Source organism: Nicotiana tabacum, chromosome 12 (genome assembly GCF_000715075.1).
Source record: "Nicotiana tabacum cultivar K326 chromosome 12, ASM71507v2, whole genome shotgun sequence".
Classification (NCBI taxonomy): domain Eukaryota; kingdom Viridiplantae; phylum Streptophyta; class Magnoliopsida; order Solanales; family Solanaceae; genus Nicotiana; species Nicotiana tabacum.
In genome coordinates, this window is record NC_134091.1 from 13,922,405 (window position 1) to 13,947,823 (window position 25,419).

Sequence of the window (25,419 nt, forward strand, 5' to 3'; positions counted from 1 at the left end):
TCACGGTGATCCGTCCCATGTGTTAGATTTCAGCTCTGTTCAGTTGGACAAAGAATTGACTTACGAGGAGGAGCCGGTGGAAATTCTATCTTGGCAAGTACGCTAGTTGACATCAAAGAGTTACCCTTCAGTTCGAGTGCAGTGGAGAGGTCAGCCTATTGAGGCAGCTACTTGGGAGTCCGAGTCCAATATGCGGAGTAGATATCTCCACTTTTTCACCAGCCCAGGTACTTTTCTATGTCCATTCGAGGACAAACAGTTGTTTTAGAGGTGGAGATTGTGATGACCCAAAAGGTCATCTTATGTTTTAGAACTCGAATCTGCGCTCTTAAGCCTTAAAAATCTCATTTTTATCCTCCTCGATTTGTGTGAGGAGTCCGGGCAGGTTTCCGGAAAACTTTTATGTTGAAAACTAATAAAACATTGATTTTAGTTGACTTCGGTCAATATTTTTGGTAAACGGGCCCGGATCCGTATTTTGATGGTCTCGGTGAGTCCGTATCGAATTATGGGACCTGGGCGTATGCCTGGAATCGAATTCGGAGGTCCTTAGCTCAAGTTATGAATTTTTGATGAAAATTAAAAGTCTGAAAATAATTATTTTTAAGAATTAATGATTTTTGGCATTGTTAGTACCGGGTCCGTATTTTGGTTCCGGAGTCCGGTACAGGTTCATTATGATATTTAAGACCTGTTTGAGAAATATGGTGAGAAACGGAGTTGATTTGACGTGATTCAGACCTTCGGTTGAGAAAATAGTAATTTTAAAGTGTTCTTGAGAATTTCATTCAATTTAGTGCTAAATTGGAGTTCTATGTGTTATTTTGGAGATTTGATCGCGCGAGCAGGTCCGTATGATATTTTTAGACTTGTGTGCATGTTTGGTTTGGAGCCCCGAGGGCTCGGGTGAGTTTTGGATAGGCTACGGGGTGATTTGCACTTAGAAAATCTGAGAATTTTGCTGCAGCAGCTGTTCTGGTGTGCCCTTCTTCGCGTTCGCGTAGGTAGTGTCACAAACGCGAAAGGTAAAATGGGGCAGGGGAAATTTCTTCTTCGTGAACGCGAAGGACTGGTCGCGAATGCGAAGCGTTGGGGGTGGTACCCTTCGCGAACGTGATCTCTCTCACGCGATAGTTTAAGGGACCTCGGGGAGGGGGGGGGGGGTCATGTTCTTCTATGCGAACGCGTCCACTGGGTTGAGAACGCGAAGGCTTAGGGGGAGCTGCCTTACGCGAACACATAGAAAGGCTCGCAAACGCGAAGGCCTTAGGCTGCGGTGCATCGCGATCGGGACAGGCCTATCGCGAACGCGATGATGGCCTGTCCAGTGACTTAAAACAGACTCCAAACACGGGTTTAAGCCATTTCTTCAGCATATTTCAAGAACCAAACGGGTATAGGCGATTTTCAAGGGTCATTTTCTTCCCCAAAGTGTTGGTAAGTGATTCTAAACCATTTTCTTTCAATTACCTATTATATTTCTTGAATTATCAACCTAAAATCTAGAGTTTCATGGTAGAATTAGGGGTTAGTGTAGAAACTAGGGATTTCGAAAATTTGAGGATTTAGACCCCAATTTGAGGTCAGATTCCAAAACTAATTACATATTTGGGCTCGGGGGTGAATGGGTAAAAGGATTTTGGTCCGAAACTCGAGTTTTGACCATGTGGGCCCGGGGTCGATATTTTGCTTTTTTAGAGGAAAATATGGGAAATTTAATTTATGCAATATTATTGATTCCTTTAGTATTTGATATTATTGAGTCATTTTTGAATAGATACGAGTGGTTTGGAGGTGAATTCCAAAGGAAAAGCTGCGATTGAGAATTAAATGGCCTTCAGAGCGAGGTAAGTGTTATGTCTAACCCTGACTTAAGGGAATTAGGAACCTTAGATTACTTGCTAAGTGAACTTCATGTGAGCGGTGTATATGTGAGGTGACGAGTACTGATGCGCTGCCAATTTACCTATTTTCCATGTTTCTCTGTTTTTCTTATATTGTCTCATTCCTATGCCAAATTTCTACGTGTTATACTAGTGTTGTTCAATTTATCGTTCTTATCATGTTTATGGATTTTCTGGTGATAATTGAGTTTTTATTTCAAAGTTGAGATTGATATTATGGAACCAAATGCTGAAGTAAGGTTTGTACTTATTATTCTATCTCCCTGTTGTTATTTATGCATTGCATTATGGTAAGGAAGAGTGTTAATGTACGAAGGGTGATTCCGTGCCATATTGTGAGTGTTAATGCACGAAGGGTGATGCCGTGCCATATTGTGAGTGTTAATGTACGAAGGGTGATTCCGTGCCATATTGTGAGTGTTAATGCACGAAGGGTGATGCCGTGCCATATTTTGAGTGTTAATGCACGAAGGGTGATGCCGTGTCATATTGTGAGTGTTAATGCACGAAGGGTGATGCCGTGCCATGATATGAGAGTTAATGCACGAAGGATGATGCCGTGCCGTTTCTATTAATTTTATGGTGAGATTGAGAGTAAAAGCACGAAGGGTGATGCCGTGCATTTTTCTTACTGTATTCACTATTCCTGTTGATTCATGATATATTGACTGCTCCGGTGATCATTCTGTTGTAGTTCTTTATCTTGTATTCCCCTCCCGACATTTCCTATTTAGTTCTTCATTTCTGTTATTTGCATATACACTGTTAAATTATATAGGTTGATTTATAGGTGCCTTGCCTTAGCCTCGTCACTACTTCATCGAGGTTAGGCTCGACACTTACCAGTACATGGGGTCGGTTGTACTGATACTGCACTCTGTACTTTCTGTACAGATTTTGATACTGGCTCGGGTTGATCAAGATTTTTCTATTGGTCCGCTGTCCGGAGACTCAAGGTAGATCTGTCGGCGTTCACAGACCTTGAAGTCTCCGTCTATCTTTTCTGTTCTACTTTTTTTTTTCATTCAGACAATTGTATTTCTTTCTGACTATTACTTGTAGCAAATTCTAGAATGCTCGTGAATTGTAACTCCAGATCCGGGTAGTAGTAATTAATATAGTTTTATGATATTCCGCACTTATTATATTTTATCTTAGTTAATTATTGTTATTTACTGAATGGAAATAAGGAATTGGTTTAATGATTCTCTAACGTTGGCTTGCCTAGCAAGTGAAATGTTAGGCGCCATCACGGTCCCGTCGGTGGAAAAATTCGGATCGTGACACCCAAGCTAACTTATGTGTAAACGACCTCGAAATTGAATTCTGATGATTCCAATAGCTCTTTATGGTGATTTTGGACTTAGGAGCATGTCCAAAAAATTATTTGGAGGTCCGTAGTAGAATTAGGCTTGAAATGGCGAAAATAGAATTTTTGGGAAGTTTGACCGGGGGGTTGACTTTTTGATATCGGGGTCGGAATCCGATTCTGAAAATTATAATACCTCCGTTATATCATTTATGACTTGTGTACAAAATTTGAGGTCAATCGGACGTGATTTGATAGGTTTCGGCGTTGTTTGTAGAAATTTAAAATTTCAAAGTTCATTAGGCTTGAATTAGGGTATGATTTGTGGTTTTAGCGTTGTTTATGGTGATTTGAGGGTTCGACTAAGTTCATATGATATTTTGGGACTTGATGGTATGTTTGGTTGAGGTCCCGGGGGGCTCGGGTGAGTTTCGGATACTTAACAGATCAAAATCTGGACCTGGTAAACTATTGAAAATGCTGGTTTTCTATCACTGGTTTCCTTCTATGCGATCACGTGGGAAGTTACGCGATCCCATAGGCTTGTTTGTGCAGAGGTGAGATTTGTTCTATGCGATCGCATGAAGGAACCAGCGATCGCGTAGGCTTGTTGAGGCAGTGTTGATTTTTGTTCTTCGCGATCTCGTGAGGTCAACCGCGATCACGTAAGTTTGGCCAGGCTGTGCATCGCGAATGCATGGGCTAGGCCGCGTTCGCGAAGAGGAACGGAGAGAGGAGCTGGGCCACGCGCTTAATGCTTCGCGATTGCGTGTAAAGGTTCGCGATCGCATAGGCTTGCAGAGATTGTGCTTCGCGATCACGTGGAATTTTCCGCGATCGCGTAGAGTTATTTTTGGGTAATGAAAATTTATGCTTCGCGATCGCATAGAAGAAATCACTGGGCAGAGAGTTTAAATTCTGAAAATGGAACTTCATCCCATTTTTTATTTTTACCGATTTGGAGCTCGGAGAGAGGATCTTCGGGAGATTTTCAAGGAAAATAATGGGGTAAGTGTTTCTAACTCAATATTGGTTAAATTACCCGAATCCATGGTCATTTTGACATTTAATTAGTGAATTAAATGGGAAGATTTAGAAAACTCCCTTGGTTTAATTTAAATATTTGAGGGTCGAGTTGATGTCGGAATTCGGTAAAATTAGTATGGGTAGACTCGTGGTCGAATAGGCTTCCGGATTTTGTAACTTTTGTCAGGTTCCGAGATGTGGGCCCCACGGGCGGTTTTTGAGCTAAATTTCGAATTTTGTTGGAAAATGTATATTTTCTCATGGAATCAATTTCATTAATTTTTATTGACTGAATCGAATTAATTGTGACGAGATACGAGGCTTACAGAGACCAACTCTTGAGGCAAGGGCATAACATAGTGAGAAAGTACACAGTTTGATGTAACACTTCTAAAGTTGGTTGTGAGGGTATGAATTCCCTAATTGGTGTTATATAAATTATTTGGAGGTGACGCACACGATAGTTGACGAGCGTGCGGACATGCACCATATAAATTGTGACTTGAATATATTCGGTGGAGTTAAAAAATTAAAGAATCATGTTATTATCTGAACATGTTCCACGTGTTAGAGGAATTGAGCTGAGGCTCGTAATAAAGATCATGTTTAGGCTATGTGCCGATATTTTGGGACCCATAGGGTCCTGTTGCTGTTAAATTAATTATTTTAAAATGTACATTTCATACTCAGTCATGCTCATCCATTGTGAGGATATTTATTGAATCGGGGCTGCCCGCCTGCTGCAGGCCATATCAACATTATATATACTATTATTATTAAAGGATCGGGCTGCACGCCGCAGCAGGACTTATATGCTTTATTACTATATGAATCTGGGCTGCTCGCCTGCAGCAGGCCTTATAGGCTTTATTATTATTATGGGATCGGACTGCACGCCGTAGTAGGCCATATCGACTTTATATAGCGCTTGGGCTGAAGGATCCCCTCCAGAGTCTGCACACACCCCTAATGAGCATAGTTGATTTATAGCGCTTGGGCTGAAGGAGCCCCTCCGGAGTCTGCACACCCCCTCAGTGAGCGCGGTTGATTTATATTGAGGGCTGGATCTTCCCTGGGCATGGATCTTGCCCGAAGCATTTATATTGAGAGATGGATCTTCTCTGGGCATGGATCTTGCCCGAAGCATTTATATTGAGGGATGGATCTTCCCTGGGCATGGATCTTGCCCGAAACATTTATATTGAGGGATGGATTTTTTCTGGATATGGATCTTGTCCGAATCATTAATATTTGGGGATGGATCTTCCCCTGGTCTGGATTGGCTTTATACAGTACTGAGTGACTGACCGTCAGTTGATAGATATACATATATATATTTGGGATGGATCTTCCCTGGGCTGGATTGGCCATATACAGTACTGAGTAATTGAGTATTTTAGATTGCGAGTACATGGAGTTTTCATTAAGGTGCATCACATACAGTATGTACATTGGCATGTAGATATAGAGATGTCATATTCCTCGTATTGTTCAGAATTGATCTGTTTTATTTGTACTGAAAGTAACTGTTGAACTTGAAAGCATGCCTACATTTCTGTATTGTTATTATTTATACTGGACTGTACCTGCGGAGCTCGTCACTACTTTCAGCCCTAAGGTTAGTCTTGTTACTTATTGAGTTGGTTGTACTCATACTACACTCTGCACCTCCTGTGCAGATCCAGGTGCTTCCTGATACGGCGACTGCTAGATTTTAGAGTTATTCCTGTTGGAGACTTTCAAGGTAGTTGCTTGATATCCGCAGACTTGATTCCCTTCCTGTTTAGTTATTGTACAGTTCTATATTTCGGACAACTATTTTCATCAGTCAGACTTTGTATTCATTTAGATGCTCATGTACTCAGTAGCACCAGATTTTGGGAGTGTTTATATTTGTGTTTGTGAGGTTTTCTTCCGCTGAATTTAATAATTATGTTTTCGAATTTAAAAGATATGGTGGTTTATTGAGATTTTCGGTTTACCTAGTATTGAGATAGGAGCCATCACGACATGTGAGATTTTGGGTCGTGACATCAGCAGAAAAAAAAAGAAAATGCTTTAGAAAATTTACAAGGATTGTTCCGAGAAAGTTTATATATTTATCTATTGAATTATATATATTTTTTTCAGAAAAGAAGAGAAAAGAAAAAAAAGTGAATTTTCATGAATGACATCAAGAAGAATTTTACAATAGACATACGAGTTGTCTGTTTCAACTCTTTATCAGAAGCTCTTAGAATTTTCTTTTATCATGCATACATACTTTTTTCTGAATCTCGTTCCGAATTTAGTGGGAGGATTGTTTTACTTATTGAGTACCGTTGTTGTGTACTGACGTTCTCTTCATGGGAACCTACATTGAAACATGTCAATATAGGCACATATTTTGCAGGTAAGCAGGATACGAGCTAGGATATTCTCCTCCCATTACTAGAAGATCTGGTGAGCTCCATTTTAGTTCGTGGAGTTCGTTGATTCCAGAATTTTATCTTATTATTTCAGTATTTCTTAGAGGCTTCGTAGATAGAGTCAGAACAGAGTAATGGGTGTCCACATTGCATTATGTTTGTTTTTCAATGTATTCCAGATAACAGAATAATTTTCGTTTCAGACTATTACTTCGATAAAAGATTCAGAAAAAAATTTACTTTAAATTATATCGAATTGTGTTGAGATGCATTGCATAACAGAAATAGAACCGAATAGAAAAGCCAAGATGGTTCACTCGATCAAGTTAAGGCACCGAGTGCCGGTTACGACTTGGTTAGAAATCGGGTCGTGATAAGCAAAAGTGTAGAAACTGATAAAACTACGCCCATTACCCGCAGTTATTTCACGACCTATTTTTACTGCTTATGAACTTTTAAATTATCAGTATCAATTATCAAACATATTTCCACCCTATCTGGTTAACATTATCACAAATCACCGCCCCATTTGACTCATCCCTCCCCAAGCTACTTTAAATATATTCCACTATTTATATTTAATCAAATGCAAAACTGACTTGAGAAATACTTAGGTCTTTCAAGTATAACATTTTTCAAGAATAAGTATGGAAAATATGGTATTCATGTTTTTGGATAAAATACTATCATTTCCAAACTGTCACGATCCCGTTTTTCCTCCGTTTGGTATCGTGATGACACCTAATTTTAAGGACTAGGTAAGCCTAACATTTATTGAAACAACGATATTTTTTCTAAATAACATCTAACAAGTTAAATAGAAATCTCTTAAAATTCCCAAAACCTGTAGTACAAGTCATAAGCTCTATAGAGTCTGCTAAAATTTTCTATATACAATTGTTTGAAATAAGGTAAACAGTATGAATACAAATCAGAAGGTGACTCCGAAACCTGCGAACCCAGTAACATGTTTACCTTGAGTCTCCACGGCAACAGTCCGTACAACTAGCTAATGATCAACTGACTTCGAAATACCTGGATCTGTACAAAAGAATATGCAAAAGTGTAGAATGAGCACATCACAGCGGTGCCCAATAAGTATCAAGACTAACCTCAGTGGAGTAGTGACGAGGTACAGTCGAGACACTCACTAGTCTAATAACCTGTGCAATATAGTATACAAAAATAATAGGAAACAAATAACAATGATGGCAACAATAATCAACCAGTGATATACACAGCAGGGTGACAAGAATACCATAAATATTTCGCAACAAATAATGAATACAAGTACAACCAATTAATCAAGTCTTTCCAATATAAATCTTTCAAAAGAAAGTCACCTTGTGACACCTTATTTCAAAATCATAAACATACGGGTCTCAGCCCACTTTCATATTTTCACGGCACCTCGTGCCCATATTTCTATCATAACTACACGGACAACTCACGTGTCAACAATATCAATGTATATAAGATCCACATGATCAATTTATTTTCACTAAAGTGAGTTTAAATTTTTTTTAAATCAAGTAAGAAATCAACAAAGAAATGAATTTATTTTAGAAATTATTTGGATGAAGAAATAACATTTCACTTAAATTAAAGTATCAGATAAACTACTGATTTGGATGTAAAACTGTTTAATTTAAAATATAATAATAATTTCTTTATTTCGAAACAACTCAAATCTCAAAAAAATCAGTAAAACACAAATCCTTAGAGTTTTGTACAAAGAGCCAGAACCAACACAGTACAACAATGAATACAAAACACATAATAAAAATCAAATAATACATCACAGAAGAACACAAGAATTTACATATCATGGAAAAAAATAAAGTAACCAAGAGCAAGTGCAAACATAGTCCCAAAGTAAATGCTCAACAGGGGATCTCCCGAGGTACCGCCTCGTAGTACCAAAATATATATGCAACAACAACAATGCCCCCAGGCCATCACAAATCAATCCCCGACATAGCCCCCTTGTCTCGTCACGTGTGCAATAATAAAGTAAGTGCCCGCCTTGTCTCACCACACGTGCATAATAAGGTTCCCACCTTGACACACACACACACACACACACACACACACACACACACACACACACACACATATATATATATATATATATATATATATATATATATATATATATATATATATATATATATATCGCCCGCCTTGTCACGCCGCATGGGCATAAATCAATAATAATAATAGCACGACAGAAACCTCGTGTAAACAACCGAACAAACTTTCCAACAATATAACGTGCCAATATCACATCTCATAAATTGCACCTCAAGTGCTCAAATATTACAACATATCACATATTTGCACATTAAGTGCTCAATTATTACAATTTATCACAGATTGCACATCAAGTGCTAAAATATTACAATTTGCCATAAAATTCAATAATACATAAATTTTCATAATAAGGAGCTCATGGCTCGACCATAGTGTGCACAAAATTTTAACAAATATATCCGGGAGTGAACAACTCAACAAATAATAATTCACATAAGAATCAAAGTGGCAATCTCACCAAATCATCATATAGAAACAAAACCAACAAGACTAGAATTTACGCAGGACAATTAAAAGATTTAATAAGTACCAATAATTTTCCATTTAATACATAAGTCGTGCCTAAGGATTTTAAACAATGTAATTTGCATATATAACCCAAGTACGTACTCGTTACCTTGCGTACTTGATTTTTAATTACACAAATTGCACATAAGACTCGATGCCTAAGGGGTAATTTCCCCACTCTAGGTAAAGCAAGACACTTACCTTTTTGAAGTTATGCCGATATTCCAAAATCGCCTTCTTGCTTGAATTGACCTCCAGGCCGCTCAAATCTATCCAAATTAATTGCATAACTTCATTAAAATTTATTGAAAATAATTCCGGATAATAATACGTCGACTTATAATTTTATTCCAAAAAGTCAACAAAAGTCAACACGGGACTCGCTCATCGGAACCCGACATAATTTTCATGAAATCCGAACATCCATTCCGATACGAGTTCAACCATACCAATTTTATTGAATTCCAATAACAACCCGGCTTTCAAATCTTAAATTTTTGTTTTTTGGAAGATTTTACAAAAATCTTGATTTTCCTCCATTAAATCCGAATTAAATGATGGATTCAAAGACATAATCATGAAAATTAATCAAAACTAGATAAGAATCACTTACCCCAAATACCCACGCAAGAATATCTCCAAAAATCGCCTTCTACCGAGCTCCCAATTAGATTTTGAGTTATGAACTCAAACCCCCGTTTTTGGAACTTTTAATTCTACCCAGATAGGCCTTCTTCGCGTTCGCGACCATTACTTCGCGTTTGCGACCATTACTTCGCGTTCGCGAAGGCCAAAACCCAACTGCCTCAAATCCTTCATCGCGTTCGCGACCTCCTCATCGTGTTCGCGATGACCAGCTGACCAGCTCCTTCGCGTTCGCGGTTCACGCTTCGCGTTCGCGAAGGCCAAACGACCTCATGCCCCACTCTTCCTTTCTTCTTCGCGTTCGCATTGCCTTGGCCGCGTTCGCGAAGACTTGCCCAGCTCCTCCTTCGCGTTCGCGTCCCCTGCTTCGCGTTCGCGAAGGCCAAACCAACAGCACCTCAAATTCCTCTTCGCGAACGCGGGACTCCCTTCTCGTTCGCGCAGAAGGAAACCAGATGACAGAAAACAACAGTTCAAAAATAGAAGGAAATGGCCCGTAGCCCATCCGAAACACACCCGAGGCCCCCGGGACCCCGTCTAAACATACCAACAAGTTCCATAACCTACCACGGACTCGCTCGAGGTTTCAAATCACATCAAATAGTGCCAAAAATACAAATCGCACCACGAATCGAACTTATGAACTTCCAAAACTTTCAACTTCTAAAACTCGTGCCGAAACCTATAAAACCAACCCGGAATGACGTCAAATTTTGCAGGCAAGTCAGAAATAATATAACGGAGCTATTCCAACTCTCGGGATCGCATTCCGACCCCGATATCAAAAAGTCAACTCCCCGGTCAAACTTTCCAAAAATTTGACTTTCGCCATTTCAAGCCTAAATTGGCTACAGACCTCAGATTTACAGTCCGGACACGCTCCTAAGTCCAAAATCACCAAATGGAGCTAACGGAACCGACATAACTCTATTCCGGAGTCGTCTTCACACAGTTCGACTACGGTAAAAATCCTAAGACTTATGCTTCCATCTCAGGGACTAAGTGTTTCAAATCTCTCTGAATCATCCGTAAATCAAACTCGACCACACACGCGGGTCATAATACATATTACGAGGCTGCTCGAGACCTTAAGTCACTGAACAAGGCGTAAATTCTTAAAACGACAAGTCAGATCGTTACAAAAACTATTCAAATTTAATTATTTTTATTATGAAAATAGTTTTGAATAAAATATCCCTAACAAAAACATGGAAAAACTCTAGAAGTTCGAAATTCCTACATGTGAGTGTGTGCGAGTATCGAAAACTCCCTATATGTGAAACTCCAACACAATGTCATGAAGTTCGAGCTTTAACAAGTGAAACTCCAAGTTTGATCATGACTCCATTGTCCAGCAAATCAAAGATCTTGAATCCAAGTTTATGGATGAAAATCAAGGTGGTTGTTGATTACCACTCCCTGTATCAAAGTTTCTTTTTTCCCCCTCAACATATCAAGGTTGCTGTTGATTGTTCTAAATTGATATAGATATCAAGCTTATAATGGAGACTTAAGAGCGTCGTCACTTAGTACACAACTACATACATTGACTTTAATGTTCCATATATTCAACGTGCTGCTACATCAAATGATAAGGTAATGTTTATATCTAAGTCGATTGTCAAAATCCAAATCAATCAAAAGGAGCACGTCAGGGAAAAAAGGATAGAGAACAAAGACGAGACAATATTTAGGGCGAGTAAAAATTGATATCCAATTGTAATGCTAGTTATATGATATGCCTAATAATAAATACAATTACATAAATATATGTCTCATAATCTTTTTTAATGTACTATGTTTTCTTGTTGTATAAAGTCTTTCATCTTATAATTAATTTTGAAAAATTAATATAACAACAAGCAAACAAGTAGGTTGTCGACTGTCGTTTGTATTTTATTTACACATATTATCCAAAAACAATTATTCTTATGACTTTCACATACAAAGTTATTTACTTAAATATATAAGTAAATAACTTTTTAACATCATATTCAGTTAAATACAGTCATATAAAATAGGCTCGAAAGAATTAAATATCCCAAATTTAACCAATGGTGTCATGCTTAAGTGACAAACTGAGATCTTATTGTTGGATTATATATCGCAGCAGAAGCAATTTCAGTATCATATTCACGTATAAATTAAATAATGAACACATACGGAGATTATACGAGTTATCTCTTGAAGCGTGAATAAAGCAGATTAATCTCGGTCTCCAGTTCTAGAGTAGCAAGACCGCGACCTCAGCAAAACGTTCAACATGCTTCTACTGTGTTACCCAAATAATATCCGAAAAGAGAGAATTTCGGGTGGGCGAAATTCCAAGGCAAAAACGAGTGCAAAAACGGCCAGCCCTATATAATATATATATATATATATATATATATATATATATATATATATATATATATATATATATATATATATATATATATAGAGAGAGGTTTTAGGTTAAAACCCTTTTCCAAAACCTGTTAGGTTTTCTTCTTCTACTAAGAAAAGATTTCCTTTATATCCTATTATTCAGGCACAGTAGGGACCACATAATTTAATTAATAAGGCTCCCTATTATGGAATTAATTTTAAAATTCAAAATTAATTTCTACCATAATAAATTACGAATTATTTCACTAAAAATTCTTAATTGCACTCCTTGGTTCAATTTTAAAATTCTTCCATAAAATCTTATTTAACTCCCCATGTTAAGATTCAGATACAAATCAATCAAATTAAATTGCTGACAATTTAATTTATTGATTACTTCCTTTAGACTTTCGCTTAACTTATTTCATGTATCAGATACAAAATTCATCTGCCGGGTTTACACATGAAAACTTAAAAGCTATCATAAATGGGTATCATCAATCTCAAAAACCGAGACATGGATTCTATCAACTAATTGTTACTTCACCAATGTACATCTTTATTGACCAATTTATCAGGCTTATTGACCCAAAAAAGAATCTCGCCTTTTAATAAATCAAAACAATAAATAGCACATACAATTAATAATAATTATATCAAGATTAAGAGTATAAGTATATCGAATGGACTAGAGAAATTATTTTATTAAGTCAGTATAAAATACTTATCTCTACTTGATCCGTTCAATACATACAAAATGTACTAGCACAAGAAATCGGAATTAAACTATTTTCATAATCAAAATAAATTATACTTAATCTTGTGCTACAACTATTCTGATGATTTGTCCAATTCCGTCATTAGATTGTGAACATAAAATTTATGACTTATAAGAATCGATGATTTAATCTTCCATGTATAAGCTAAACTCTATACACTAAATCATCTACTATATAAGCAAAGGACACACAGACAAACACATGATCTATTTAAAATAAAACTTTATTGAATTGAATAAATAAATAAATAATTATTCCATAAAGAATACTATAAAAATACGCATGGTTTATAATATATCCTAACAATCTCCTACTTAGACTTATAACCATGCGTCTACAATTCTAACACCCATTCCATCTACATGCCTATCAAAAGTCTTCTATGGCAAGCTCTTAGTAAACGGGTCCGCCTAGTTGTTCTCTAACGTAATCTTGGTGACTACTACATCCCCTCTTTGCACTATCTCACGAATTAAATAATATTTATGCTCAATGTGCTTTGCTCTTTTATGGCTTCGTGGCTCCTTCGAGTTTGAAACCGCACCACTATTATCACAATAAAGTATTATTGGTGCTTGAATCGAGGGAACCACACCTAACTCTCTTAGGAAGTTCCTGAGCCAAACCGCCTCTTTGGCTGCCTCAGAGGCTGCCACATATTCGGCTTCCATGGTAGAATCAGCAACACAAGTTTGCTTGATTCTCCTCCAACTTATGGCTCTACTTCCCATAGTAAACACATTTCCTAAGGTAGACTTTCTAGAATCTCTATCTGATTGGAAATCAGAATCAGTGTACCCAATAGGCACAAGGTCATCCGAATGGTAGACTAGTATATAATCCCTAGTCCTTTTCAGGTACTTGATTATATGCTTAACCGCTGTCCAATGCTCTCTCCCAGGATTAAATTGAAATTTGCTAACAATGCCCACGACAAAGCAGATATCAGGTCTAGTACATAACATGGCATACATCAGACTCCCCACAGCAGATGCATAGGGGACCGACTTCATCTTTTCTATTTCTTCATCAATTTTAGGAGACTGATCTTTAGATAGAGAAATTTCATACTTGAAAGGAGAAATTCTTTCTTGAAATCATGCATGCTAAACCTGGAGAGTATTGTATCAATATAAAGAGCCTGGGATAATCCTAATATCCTTTTCTTACGATCTCGCAAGAGCTTGATCCCAACGATATGAGCCGTTTCTCCCAAATCTTTCATATCGAAGTGAGTGGACAACTACTGCTTAACTGAACCCAACATGCCACATTATTTACTATGAGCAATATGTAATCTACATATAAGATTAAAAATGCCACCTTGTCCCCATCCCACTTCTTGTATACACAAGACTCGTTAGGACATTTATCAAAACCAAAAGTTTTAATCGCCTTGTCAAAACAAGTGTTCCATGCCCTAGATGCTTGTTTCAGTCATAAATGGACCTTTTAAGCTTACGCAACATATGTTCTTTTTCACTTTCCACGAAATCATATGGTTGTATCATATAGATGCACTCATCAAGACTTCCATTAAGGAAAGCCGTCTTGACATCCATTTCCCAAATATCATAATCATATTGAGCAGCAATGAATAAGAGAATCCTAATAGACTTAAGCATGGCTACTAGCGAGAACGTTTCCTCATAATCGATCCCTTCTTTCTGAGTAAACCCTTTCGCTACAAGCCTTGCTTTAAAAGTTTGCACTTTTCCATCCACACCTCTCTTTTTCTTATAGATCCACTTGCATCCAATGTGTTTAACCCCATCAGGCGGTTCTACGAGATCCCAAACTTGATTAGAGTACATAGACCCCATCTTTGAATTTATAGCAGCAACCCACTTATCGGCATCTTTATCATGTAGTGCTTAGTCATAATTGTCAGGTTCAGAAGTTGGCTCCTCAGGGATCCTATCATATGATTCTCCCAAAAGTGTATAACAAACTGGCTATCTTATTTCTCTCCTACCACGACTACGCACTACATCAGTTGCAACTATACCATTATGATCTTGTGGTTGAACCACATCATTATCAAGAATCTGAGTCTCCATGCTATCTACAAGGATATCAACGACTTCATCCTATTATGCAGTTTGCTCAACATAACTCCAACTACTTTGTGGCAGTATGACTTCGGACACTTATTCTTGCGGGACATCAAGTATATTGATATTTCTCCCACTACTAAAATACAATGGCATGTCAAAATTGACTTCCAGGGTTTGCATCTGGTCGTTTTGTTTTTCAGATGACTGAGTTTCCATTCCTTTTCTAAGTTCCTGTAAAAACAAGTTTACTTCTAGGAACATAGTTCATCAAATAGTCCTCTTCAAGAAACTTGGTATTTGTGCTAACAATTACCTTCTTTTCTTTAGGACAATAGAATATACCACCTTTCGTCCCTTTTGGTTAACCCACAAACACACATACATCCGTTCTCGCCTCCAATTTATCTGTTTTCCTTTTTAGCACATGTTCCGGAGAACCCCAAACTCGACTATGCCACTGACTAGGCTTGCGCCCAGTTCATAATTCTGTAGGGGTCAAAGGTACTGACTTTAAAGGAACTAAATTCAGAATATAATTTGTTGTTTCTAAGTCATGTCCCCAAAAGGACGAAGGCAAACTAGAATAACTCATCATTGATCTAACCATTTCCATAAGAGTCCTATTTCTTCTTTCAGCTAAACCATTTTGTTGTGGTGTTCCAGGTGCAAATAACTGAGAGGTAATTCCATAATCTGATAAGTAACTAATAAACTCCGCAAAGAGGTACTCCCACCACGATTAGATCGTAGTGTCTTGATATATTTATTATGTCACTTTTCAGTCTCTGTCTTAAATTCTTTGAACTTTTTAAAATATTTAGACTTCGATGCAACAAATAAATATATCCATACTTTAAGTAATCATTTACTGTTTTATGACTTGCGGGGATGGTTAGTTCGGGATTTAGAAGGGTTCAGATTGAAATCGAAATACTTGGTTCCATGGTTTGGCTTTAAAAGGCTAAGTTTGACTTCGGTCAACGTTTTGAGTAAATGACCTTGGAATCAGGATTTGACAGTTCCAATAGGTTCGTATGATGATTTCGGACTTAGGCGTATGTTCGGATCGGGTTTTGGATGATCCCCGAGCATTTCGGCGCCTAATAGTGAAAGTTGGCTCTTTGAAGGTTTTAAAATTCTTTAAATTTAGTTTGGAGTAGGTTTTGGTGTTATCGAGGTCCAATTGTGATTCTGTGACCTTGAATAGTTCTGTAATGTCATTTATGACTTGCACGCAAACTTTTGCATCATTCCGAGTTGATTTTATAGGAATCGGACACGCGGAAGTATTTTTAGAAGTTTTTGAGTTTTATGAGTTAATCCATGCGTTTTGGCATCCGATTCGTGATTTTAGATGTTATTTCGGTGTTTCGATCATGCAAGCGAGTTCGTATAATGTTTTAGACTTGTGTGGATGTTTGGTGTGGAGTCCCGAGCGCTCGGGTGAGTTTCGGATGCGTTCGAAGGGGTGGAAGGACTTCAGTTTTTTCTGGTTTTTGGGCTGGTGTTGCAGGTCTTGCAAATGCGAAGTATTGATCGCATTTGCGAGCTCGCATTTGCGACGAACCTTTAGCATTTACGAAAATGGGAAGGCACTGTGGAGTTCGCATTTGCGAAGATTTTTGCCGCTTTTGCGAACTGCCTTTTTCGCATTTGCGATCATTTTGTCTCATTTGCGAAATTTGCGACCTGTGCAATAGCTTTTAATGCGGGACTTAGCTTTATTTTCCTCATTTCCTATTTGGTCTTGGGTAATTTTGAGAGCATCTTTGGGAGGGGTTCCATCAACATTAAGAGGTAAGTGATCCCTATCAATTCTTTAGCTATATACACGAATCATAAGTAGATTTAACATGAAAAATGGTGGGATTTATCTAATTTTTGAGGAAAATTTAGGGTTTTGATAAAAATGATATTTAACCATGAAAATGATTATGGAATGGGATAAAAATCATATGTTTGAGTTCATGAGGTTATGTGTAACAACTTTCTTAGAAAATTTTTAGAATCCGGGCACGTGGGCCGAGGGTGAATTTTAGGAATTCTTTAATTGGGTTGGGTAATCACATTAATAGTTGGGATATGAACTTTTGAACATGTATTGACTATTTTATATAACCTTTGACTAGTTTTGAGTCGTTTGGCACTGAATTGAGGGTTTGAAGCACAATTGTGGACCGAAAAGTAAGATTTGAGACGAGGTAAGTCTCTTTTCTAACCGTGTAAGAGGGAATTAACCCCATAAGTGAATTGAATTAATATGTGCTTATATATGTGGGGGCTATGTATGCACGAGGTGACGAGAGTCCGTACGTAGCTACTAATTATGCTTATGTCCGAGAAGTCTTAGGTTTACACCATGCCTTGGTGACATCGTTATTTGATTATGCTTATTATTTACCTAGAATAGAGCCGATATTGAGGATTTTCAAGATTTAAAAGTTTCCAGTTTGAATTTCTTATTTTTGGAAAGAATTGAGGAATATTATGATAACTTTGAGAAATCTATGTTCACTCGCGTCGCAAGTATATTCCGCGAGCGAGGTAAATTCCACTACGCTCATGGGAGCGTGCCGTTTTCCTCGGCAGGTTAATAGATGCATCTATGGTTCGTGTCGTTCAATCCTCGATAGTGCACACAATATATGTATATGTATTTTGGATCGGGCCGTACGTCCTCGGCATAATTCGTGCGTAATAATATTTGGAGCCCAATTATACTTGATATCGTTTTTATTGGCCTAAGAGGTTAAATGATTCAATGATGGAAATTGATTTGGGACTTACTTGCGGAGAAAGAATTGTTTATTTATTTATTGTTGTTGAGTTTTATTATCATTTACATACCCCATGCTTATTTAGAGTTTCAGTATTTTATTATTAGCCCATAATAAGTGTCGAAATTGACCCCTCGTCACAATTTCTTCGAGGTTAGACTAGATACTTATTAGGTACATGTTGTTTATATACTCATGCTACACTTCTGCACTACCCGTGCAGGTTTTGAGGCAGGTGCATCTGGTTATCATCCCGGCGCGCACTCCTGATTTCTACGAGACTTCGTGGTGAGCTGCCTTCTGAGCCCGTTCCGCAGTACTTGAAGTCTTTCTGTTGCATTTACTTTCTGTCTACTTAATTTCAGACAGTAGTTTAGTATTCTTTCGTATATTCTACTAGTAACTCATATACTTGTGACACCAGGTCTTGAAAATTTTACTAGTAGACACATAATGATTTTTGGATATTTACTTATCTCACTTGCTTCCAAAATTTTTGATCTCTCATTTTATTAAGTTCCTACTCCCTATTTATGCACAAACAAAAAAATCAGTTATTTCTAAAATGTTAAAAGAAACAATCATGTGGTTAGTTCACTGTTGGCTTGCCTGGCGGTAACGTTGGGCGCCATCACGACCTATAGTAGAATTTGGGTCGTGACAACTTTTCAAAACATTCAGACTTTCGACGCACCAAATAAATATATCCATTTTTTGAGTAATCATCTGTGAAAGTCACAAAATACTCAAAATCAACTCTTACTTGGACATCATTGGACCACACAAATCAGAATGAATTAACTCTAATTTATCACTTGCTCGATTTCCTTTTGAGGGAAAATTTTATTTTGTCATTTTTCCTTCTAAACAAGATTCACAGGTAGTGCCTATACTTTTAATAAATTTAAAGTTCCTTCCTTAACCAACCTTGAAATTCTGTTTAGATTTATATGACCCAAACGCAAATGCCATAAATATGTTTCACTCAATTCAGAAGAACATTTTGTCTTATTTGGAAAATCAATATAATTCAGTTTTTTAGGTTGTAACGGTTTAGAAATAGAATCAACAATAAAAAGACCATTAATCAATGTAGCCGAAGAGAGATAACATTTACTATGACTAATAATACATTTATCAATATCATAAAAATTAATGTCATAACCATCTCTTATAGCGCTAGAAACCGAAATTAAATAATTCTAACGGAAGGTACATATAATGTGTCCTTTAAAACAAACACTCTATTACTACCAAAGGAAATACTTATATTTCCTAATGCTAAAGCTGGGGCTGCCGAACCATCTGCTTGATAAACATTGATTTCTCCTCTACTTAGCGGCCGCGTTACCTGAAACCCCTGTAAATTAGTGCAGACATGATTAGTGGCTCCCGAATCTACACACCATAACATGGTAGAGACAGCCGCAAAAAGAGTTTCAATGACAAGTAGATGTAAATCACCTAATTTATTATTTAGCTTGGCCAGATAAGCCGGACATTGCTTTTTATGATGCCCATGCTTCTTGCATTGATAATACTTTCCCTTTGGCTTTTTCACACCAGCAGCTGCACAACCAACATATAGTTTTTGAGCCTTTTTCTTCTTCTGCCTGCCTCTCGGCTTAGAAGAAGAACCTATCCCAAAATTCAGTGCCACAGGAGGAGATTGTTGCTTGATAATAGTCTCTGCCGACTGCAGCTCATTCAGTAATTTCGCAAGTGACAAATCCATTTTGTTCATATTATAATTTAGGGGAAACTGCTGAAAATTGTCAGGCAGAGTCTGCAGGATCATTTCAACCTACGTATCCTTATCAGTGTTAGGTCCAAGGACCTCTAGTTCATTCAAGAGACTTATCATCTTCAGAACATGGTCTCTAACAGATGAGCCTTCAACCATTTTGGTGTTCAGAAGAGCTTTCATGGCAGTCTGCTTAGCCGCACGATTCTGATCTCCAAACATCTCTTTGAGATTTTCCAGAATGTCATAAGCAGACTCTATAGACTGATGCTGATGTTGCAGAACATTCGACATAGATGCTAGAATGTAACACCGCGCCATCTCATCAGCCTTAACTCATTTTTGGTAAGCTTTCTGTTCATCATCTGTAGCATCATCTCTAGGTTTTTCTGGACACACCTCATCGAGCATAAATTTGTACTCTTCGGCAATTAGGACAATATTCAAGTTTCGTTTCCAATCGTTCGGACCCTTAAGTTTGCTTTGAGTAAGAATAACAGTAAGGGGATTGAAAGCAGTCATGGTTAATCTGAGAGACAATTAAATAACAAAATCAGTCATGTTTTATTGAATATTAAAATTCAAAACACACTACATACATATAATCCATGCACCTTGAACAACAAGTTTCGATGGAAAAAGAGCTATTCTTACAATATACATATGTAATGACAGATTATTCACTCCATGAATTTAAACAGGCCTTACTCAGATGGAGAGCAAACTGTTAATTTAAGTTAAGTGAATATCAACATTCAATATACTAGTCCCATTGAACCAACATGCATACTAAGATGGAGAGTAAATACAAGTAATCAACAACTAGTATTACCTAGTGATTATCTATAATGAGTTTATCCGATATGGAAGAAGACCTATGTCAATGTGTAAAATTATTATATCACTAGAATTTAACCTTGGAGTCCATAGGAAATGATCCCTACCACCACTAGATTAAAACAACTTAAAAAAACTTTGAAAAAATTCCAGAAAGTTAGAAAAAACTCACAAACCACCATCTAAACGACCCCGAATGCTTGAAAAACGGCTTACATCATGAGCAAAGTTGATGAGTATTGATCATTGGCCTCCGATTTTTTGGTCAATTCGGCCAAATAGTAGCTTTTGCGTTTTCCTCGTATTAACAAAATTTTTAGATTATTCTAATCAAATCTCATCAACAATAAGCAGATATTACATGATTTTCAGAATAATCAAAATTCTTAGAACAAATATTCATGTTCAAAACAGTGCAGTGTTTTATAAAAAAAATAATCTTTGCATGTAATTCAAAACTTGCATATTAACATGATGCTCATTTTCATGTTCATCCTAATTATCTAATTAGACATGAGTAGGCTCTGATACTAATTGTTGGATTATATATTGTAGCGAAAGAAATTTCAGTATCATATTCACGTGTAAATTAAACATTTAGCACATACGGAGATTATACGAGTTACCTCTTGAAGCGTGAACAAAGCAGATTAATCTCGGTCTCCAGTTCTAAAGTAACAAGACCGTGACCTCAGGAAAATATTCCACAGTCTTCTACTGTGTGAAACAGAGAACTTCGAGTGGGCGAAATTCAAGGAAGAAAAACGTGTTGTTTTTCAGTGCAAAAAAATGGCTAGCTATATACCATGTATATATACCTACGTGTTTTAGGTCAAAACCCTTTTTCCAAAACCTGCTAGGTTTTCTTCTTCCACTAAGGAAAGGTTTCCTTTATTTCCTATTTTTCAGGCACAGTAGGGACTACATAATTTAATTAACAAGGCTCCCTATTATGAAATTAATTTCGAACTACCATAATAAATTATGAATTATTTCATTAAAAATTCGTAATTGCACTCCTTAGTTCAATTTCAAAAATCTTCCATTAAACCTTATTTAACTCGCCATGTTAAGATTCAGATACTAATCAATCAAATTAAATTACTAACAATTTAATTTATTGATGACTTCCTTTAGACTTTCGCTTAACTTATTTCATGTGTCTGATACAAAATCCACCAGCTGGGTTTACACATAAAAATTTATAAGCTTTCATAAAGGAGTATCATCGATCTGAAAAACCGAGACATGGATTCTATCAACTAATTATTACTTCGCCAATGTATATCTTTACTGTCCAATTTACCAGACTTATTGACCCACGAAAGAATCTCGCCTTTTAATAAATCAAAACAATAAATGACACACACAACTAATAATAATTATATCAAGATTAAAAGTATAAGTACATTGAATGGACTAGAGAAATTATTTTATTAAGTCAGTATAAAATACTTATCTCAATTAAATCTGTTCAATACATACAAAATATACTAGCACAAGAAGTCGGAATTAACCCATTCCCATAATCAAGATAAATAATATTTAATCTTGTGCTACAACCATTCTGACCCCAAATTCCCTTCGTAGGATGTCGTGATGGCACCTAGTCTCTATCATCCCGGAAAGGCCAATGTAGTGGCCGATGCCTTGAGTCGTAAGGCGGAGAGTTTGGGCAGCTTAGCATATCTACCGGTAGCAGAGAGGCCTTTAGCCTTTTCGGGGCGGTGATAATAGGAGTAGTTGTCAATTTGAACTTGAGCAATTCAAATTGCTTCATGCAATCCTCATTGAAATGGAATTTGGCATCTTTCTCCAAAATCTTACATAAGGGGTTCACCACTTTAAAAAATCCTTGATGAAACGCCGGTAGAACCCTGCATGACCCAAGAAACTCCTCTCTCCCTTCATGGATGTTGGAGGTGAAAATTTAGAAATCACCTTTATTTTTGCCTTGTCAACCTCAATGCCATTCTTTGAGATTTTGTGGCCAAGGACAATGCCTTCCTCAACCATGAAATGACATTTCTCCCAATTCAACACCAAGTTTGTCTCTTCACATCTTACTAAGACCTTATCCAAATATTTCAAGCAATCATCAAAAGAATTCCCAACCACCGAAAAGTCTTCCACGAAGACTTCAAGGAAATCCTCCACCATGTCCGTGAAGATAGCTATCATACACCTTTGAAAAGTTGTCGGTGCGTTGCATAACCCAAATGGCATCCGCGAGAATACGAAAGTACCATAGGGACATGTGAAAGTAGTCTTCTCTTGATCCTCTGGAGCAATAAGTATTTGATTGTGGCCGGAATAGTCATCAAGGAAACAATAGAAAGCACGACCGACCAACCTATCAAGCATTTGATCTAGGAAGGGAAGTGGGAAATGATCCTTTCTTGTGACTTTGTTGAGCTTGAGATAGTCTATACACGCTCTCCACCCGGTCACCGATCTTGTAGGAATCAACTCGTTCTTGTCATTGGTAACCACCGTCATGCCCCCTTTCTTTGGGACACAGTGCATCGGAGAGGTCTACAAACTATCGAAAATAGGGTAAACAACCCCTGCATCTAACCACTTGATGATCTCCTTTTTAACCACCTCTTGCATTGCTTTATTTAGCATCCTTTGATGTTCAATGGAGGGTTTGGAATCTTCTTCCAAATTAATCTTGTGCATGCAAAATACGGGGCTTATTCCCTGAATATCCGCCAATGTCCATCCAATAGCTTTCTTCCTCTTTTGTAGCACCGCCAATATGGAGTCTACATGCAAGTTAGTCAGACAAGGGGAAAGAATAACTAGTAAAGTGGAACAAGAGCCAAGGAATTCATACCTGAGATGCGGAGGCAATGGCTTTAACTTCAAAGTATGAAGCTCCTAGATTGAGGGTTTTGTTGGAGGTGTCTTCCGATTTTCATGATCCAAGGACAATTTGCGGGGTCCATAAGTGTACGACCCCATTCCATGAAATGATTTCACGTATTCCACATAGCCATATGTGTTGTCATTATCAAGGTTAAGCAAAACGGCCTCCAAAATGTCATCAACATTCACCGTGCCACTAGTATAATCAATAATCACATCGGTCACCAAGTCCATAAACGAACACACTTCATTGCTATTCGATTACCTCATAGATTTGCACATATGGAAAACCACCTTTTCATCACGCACCTGGAAAGTGAGTTCACCGGCTTCCACATCAACAAGAGCCTTCCCCGTAGCAAAGAAAGGTCTATCCATAATAATCGGCACCTCTTAGTCCACTTCACAATCAAGAATCACAAAATTCGTCGGGAGAATGAATTTATCAACACTAACCAACACATCATCAATTATACCCAACGGTCTCTTCATGATACGATCTGCCATTTGTAATTTCATAGATGTGGGTCTTGGTTGCACAATTCCCAAAGTCTTGAAAACCGAATAGGGCATCAAATTCATATTTGCCCCAAGATCACAAAAAGCTTTAGCAAAGTTGGGACTTCCAATGGTACAAGGGATTGTGAAAGCGTCGAGATCTTCCAATTTAGGAGCCATTGAGTGCACAATTGCGCTCACTTGATGAGTCATCTTTATAGTTTCACAATTCATCAACTGCTTCTTTGTCACCAAGTCCTTCATAAACTTTGCATAACCGAGCATTTGCTCCAAAGCCTCAACCAATGGCACATTAATAGATAGACTCTTCATCATGTCAGTGAACTTTTTGAACTGATTCTAGCCATTTTTCTTGGAAAGCCTTTGAGGATATGAAGGAGGAGGCTTTGGCATTGGTGCCTTAGCCTTTGGCACTACCGGTTCCGGTATTTTAACAATGTGCTCCCTAGACGGGTTCACTTCTTCTTGAGTCTCCTCCACATTGTCATCAAGATCAATTCTTACTTCATTAGTTGCCTGCACCACATTGTTTGGGATCTCATATTCTTGTACCTCTTGCTCATCATCCACAATTTTCCTTTGACTTGAGGTGGGTGCATCCCCACCTTTTCCACTCCTTGTAGTCATGGACATGGTATGTCCCATGTTGTTCTCACCCTTTTGGTTCACCACCATGTCACTTGGTAGTTCCCCCTTAGGACGAGTGTTTAAAGCTTGCGAGATTTACCCCAATTGAACTTTCAAATTGCAAATTCAAGTATTGTGAGAGGCTAGTTGAGCATCGGAGTCGGCATTCTTCTCCATCACTTGTTTAAACATATTCCCAATTCGACCCATCTCATTGTTGGAAGAGCTTGGACCATGGGAAGGATAAGAAGGCGGGTTGCTCGGTTGTTGATACATCGGGGGACTTTGAAAGGCTGGCCCCCGATTTCCTTGGTTATTATTCCATCCCCCTTGGTTGTTGCCTCCCTAATATCCTGACTATTGCCACTCCAATTGCCTTGGTTATTTTGACCATTCCAATTTCCTTAATTGTTTTGATTGTTCCAATTATCTTGGTTACCATGAGATCGCCATTGTTGTTGATTCGGGCCTTGAGAGTTATTTCTTTTCCCTTGGAAGTTGTTCACATATTGTACTTCCTCCTCTTGGTCATTGTAAGATTCATCTTGATCAAACCCGCTATCTTCTTGCATATAATGTTCCGCACGGTTTTGCACTTGAGGACCCTTTTCCTTCTCTTGTTTACCATCATATTAACTTCCTCCATTGCATTGACTTGCTTAGGACCTTGCACTTGTTGAAGTTGAGCCTTGGCTAATTGATTCATTGTGGTGGTCAACTCGGCAATTGCTTGCCCATGATCATGCAATTCTTTATATAGATGAATCACGTTTGGATCACCTTGAGGAACATTTGCTCTACCTTTCCATGCCGATGAAGTATCTGCCATTTCATCTAATATCTCACAAGCTTCCTCATATGGCGTTGTCATGAAATTCCCACCGGCGAGTTGGTTGACCAAGCATTGATTGGTAGTATTGATCCCCCTGTAGAAAGTTTGTTGAGTCA

General features: G+C 37.7%; 1 protein-coding gene across 1 annotated transcript in view; it reads right to left on the reverse strand.

The window, feature by feature from the left end:
• Nucleotides 1–14,052, reverse strand: part of LOC142167017 (secreted RxLR effector protein 161-like) — a 46,324-nt gene extending 32,272 nt beyond the window's left edge. Inside the window, exon 1 of the mRNA XM_075227165.1 lies at nucleotides 13,666–14,052. Within this exon, the coding sequence (XP_075083266.1) occupies nucleotides 13,666–14,052 (387 nt within the window). The remainder of the gene's footprint in view (nucleotides 1–13,665) is intronic.
• Between the last annotated feature and the right edge of the window lie 11,367 nt (nucleotides 14,053–25,419).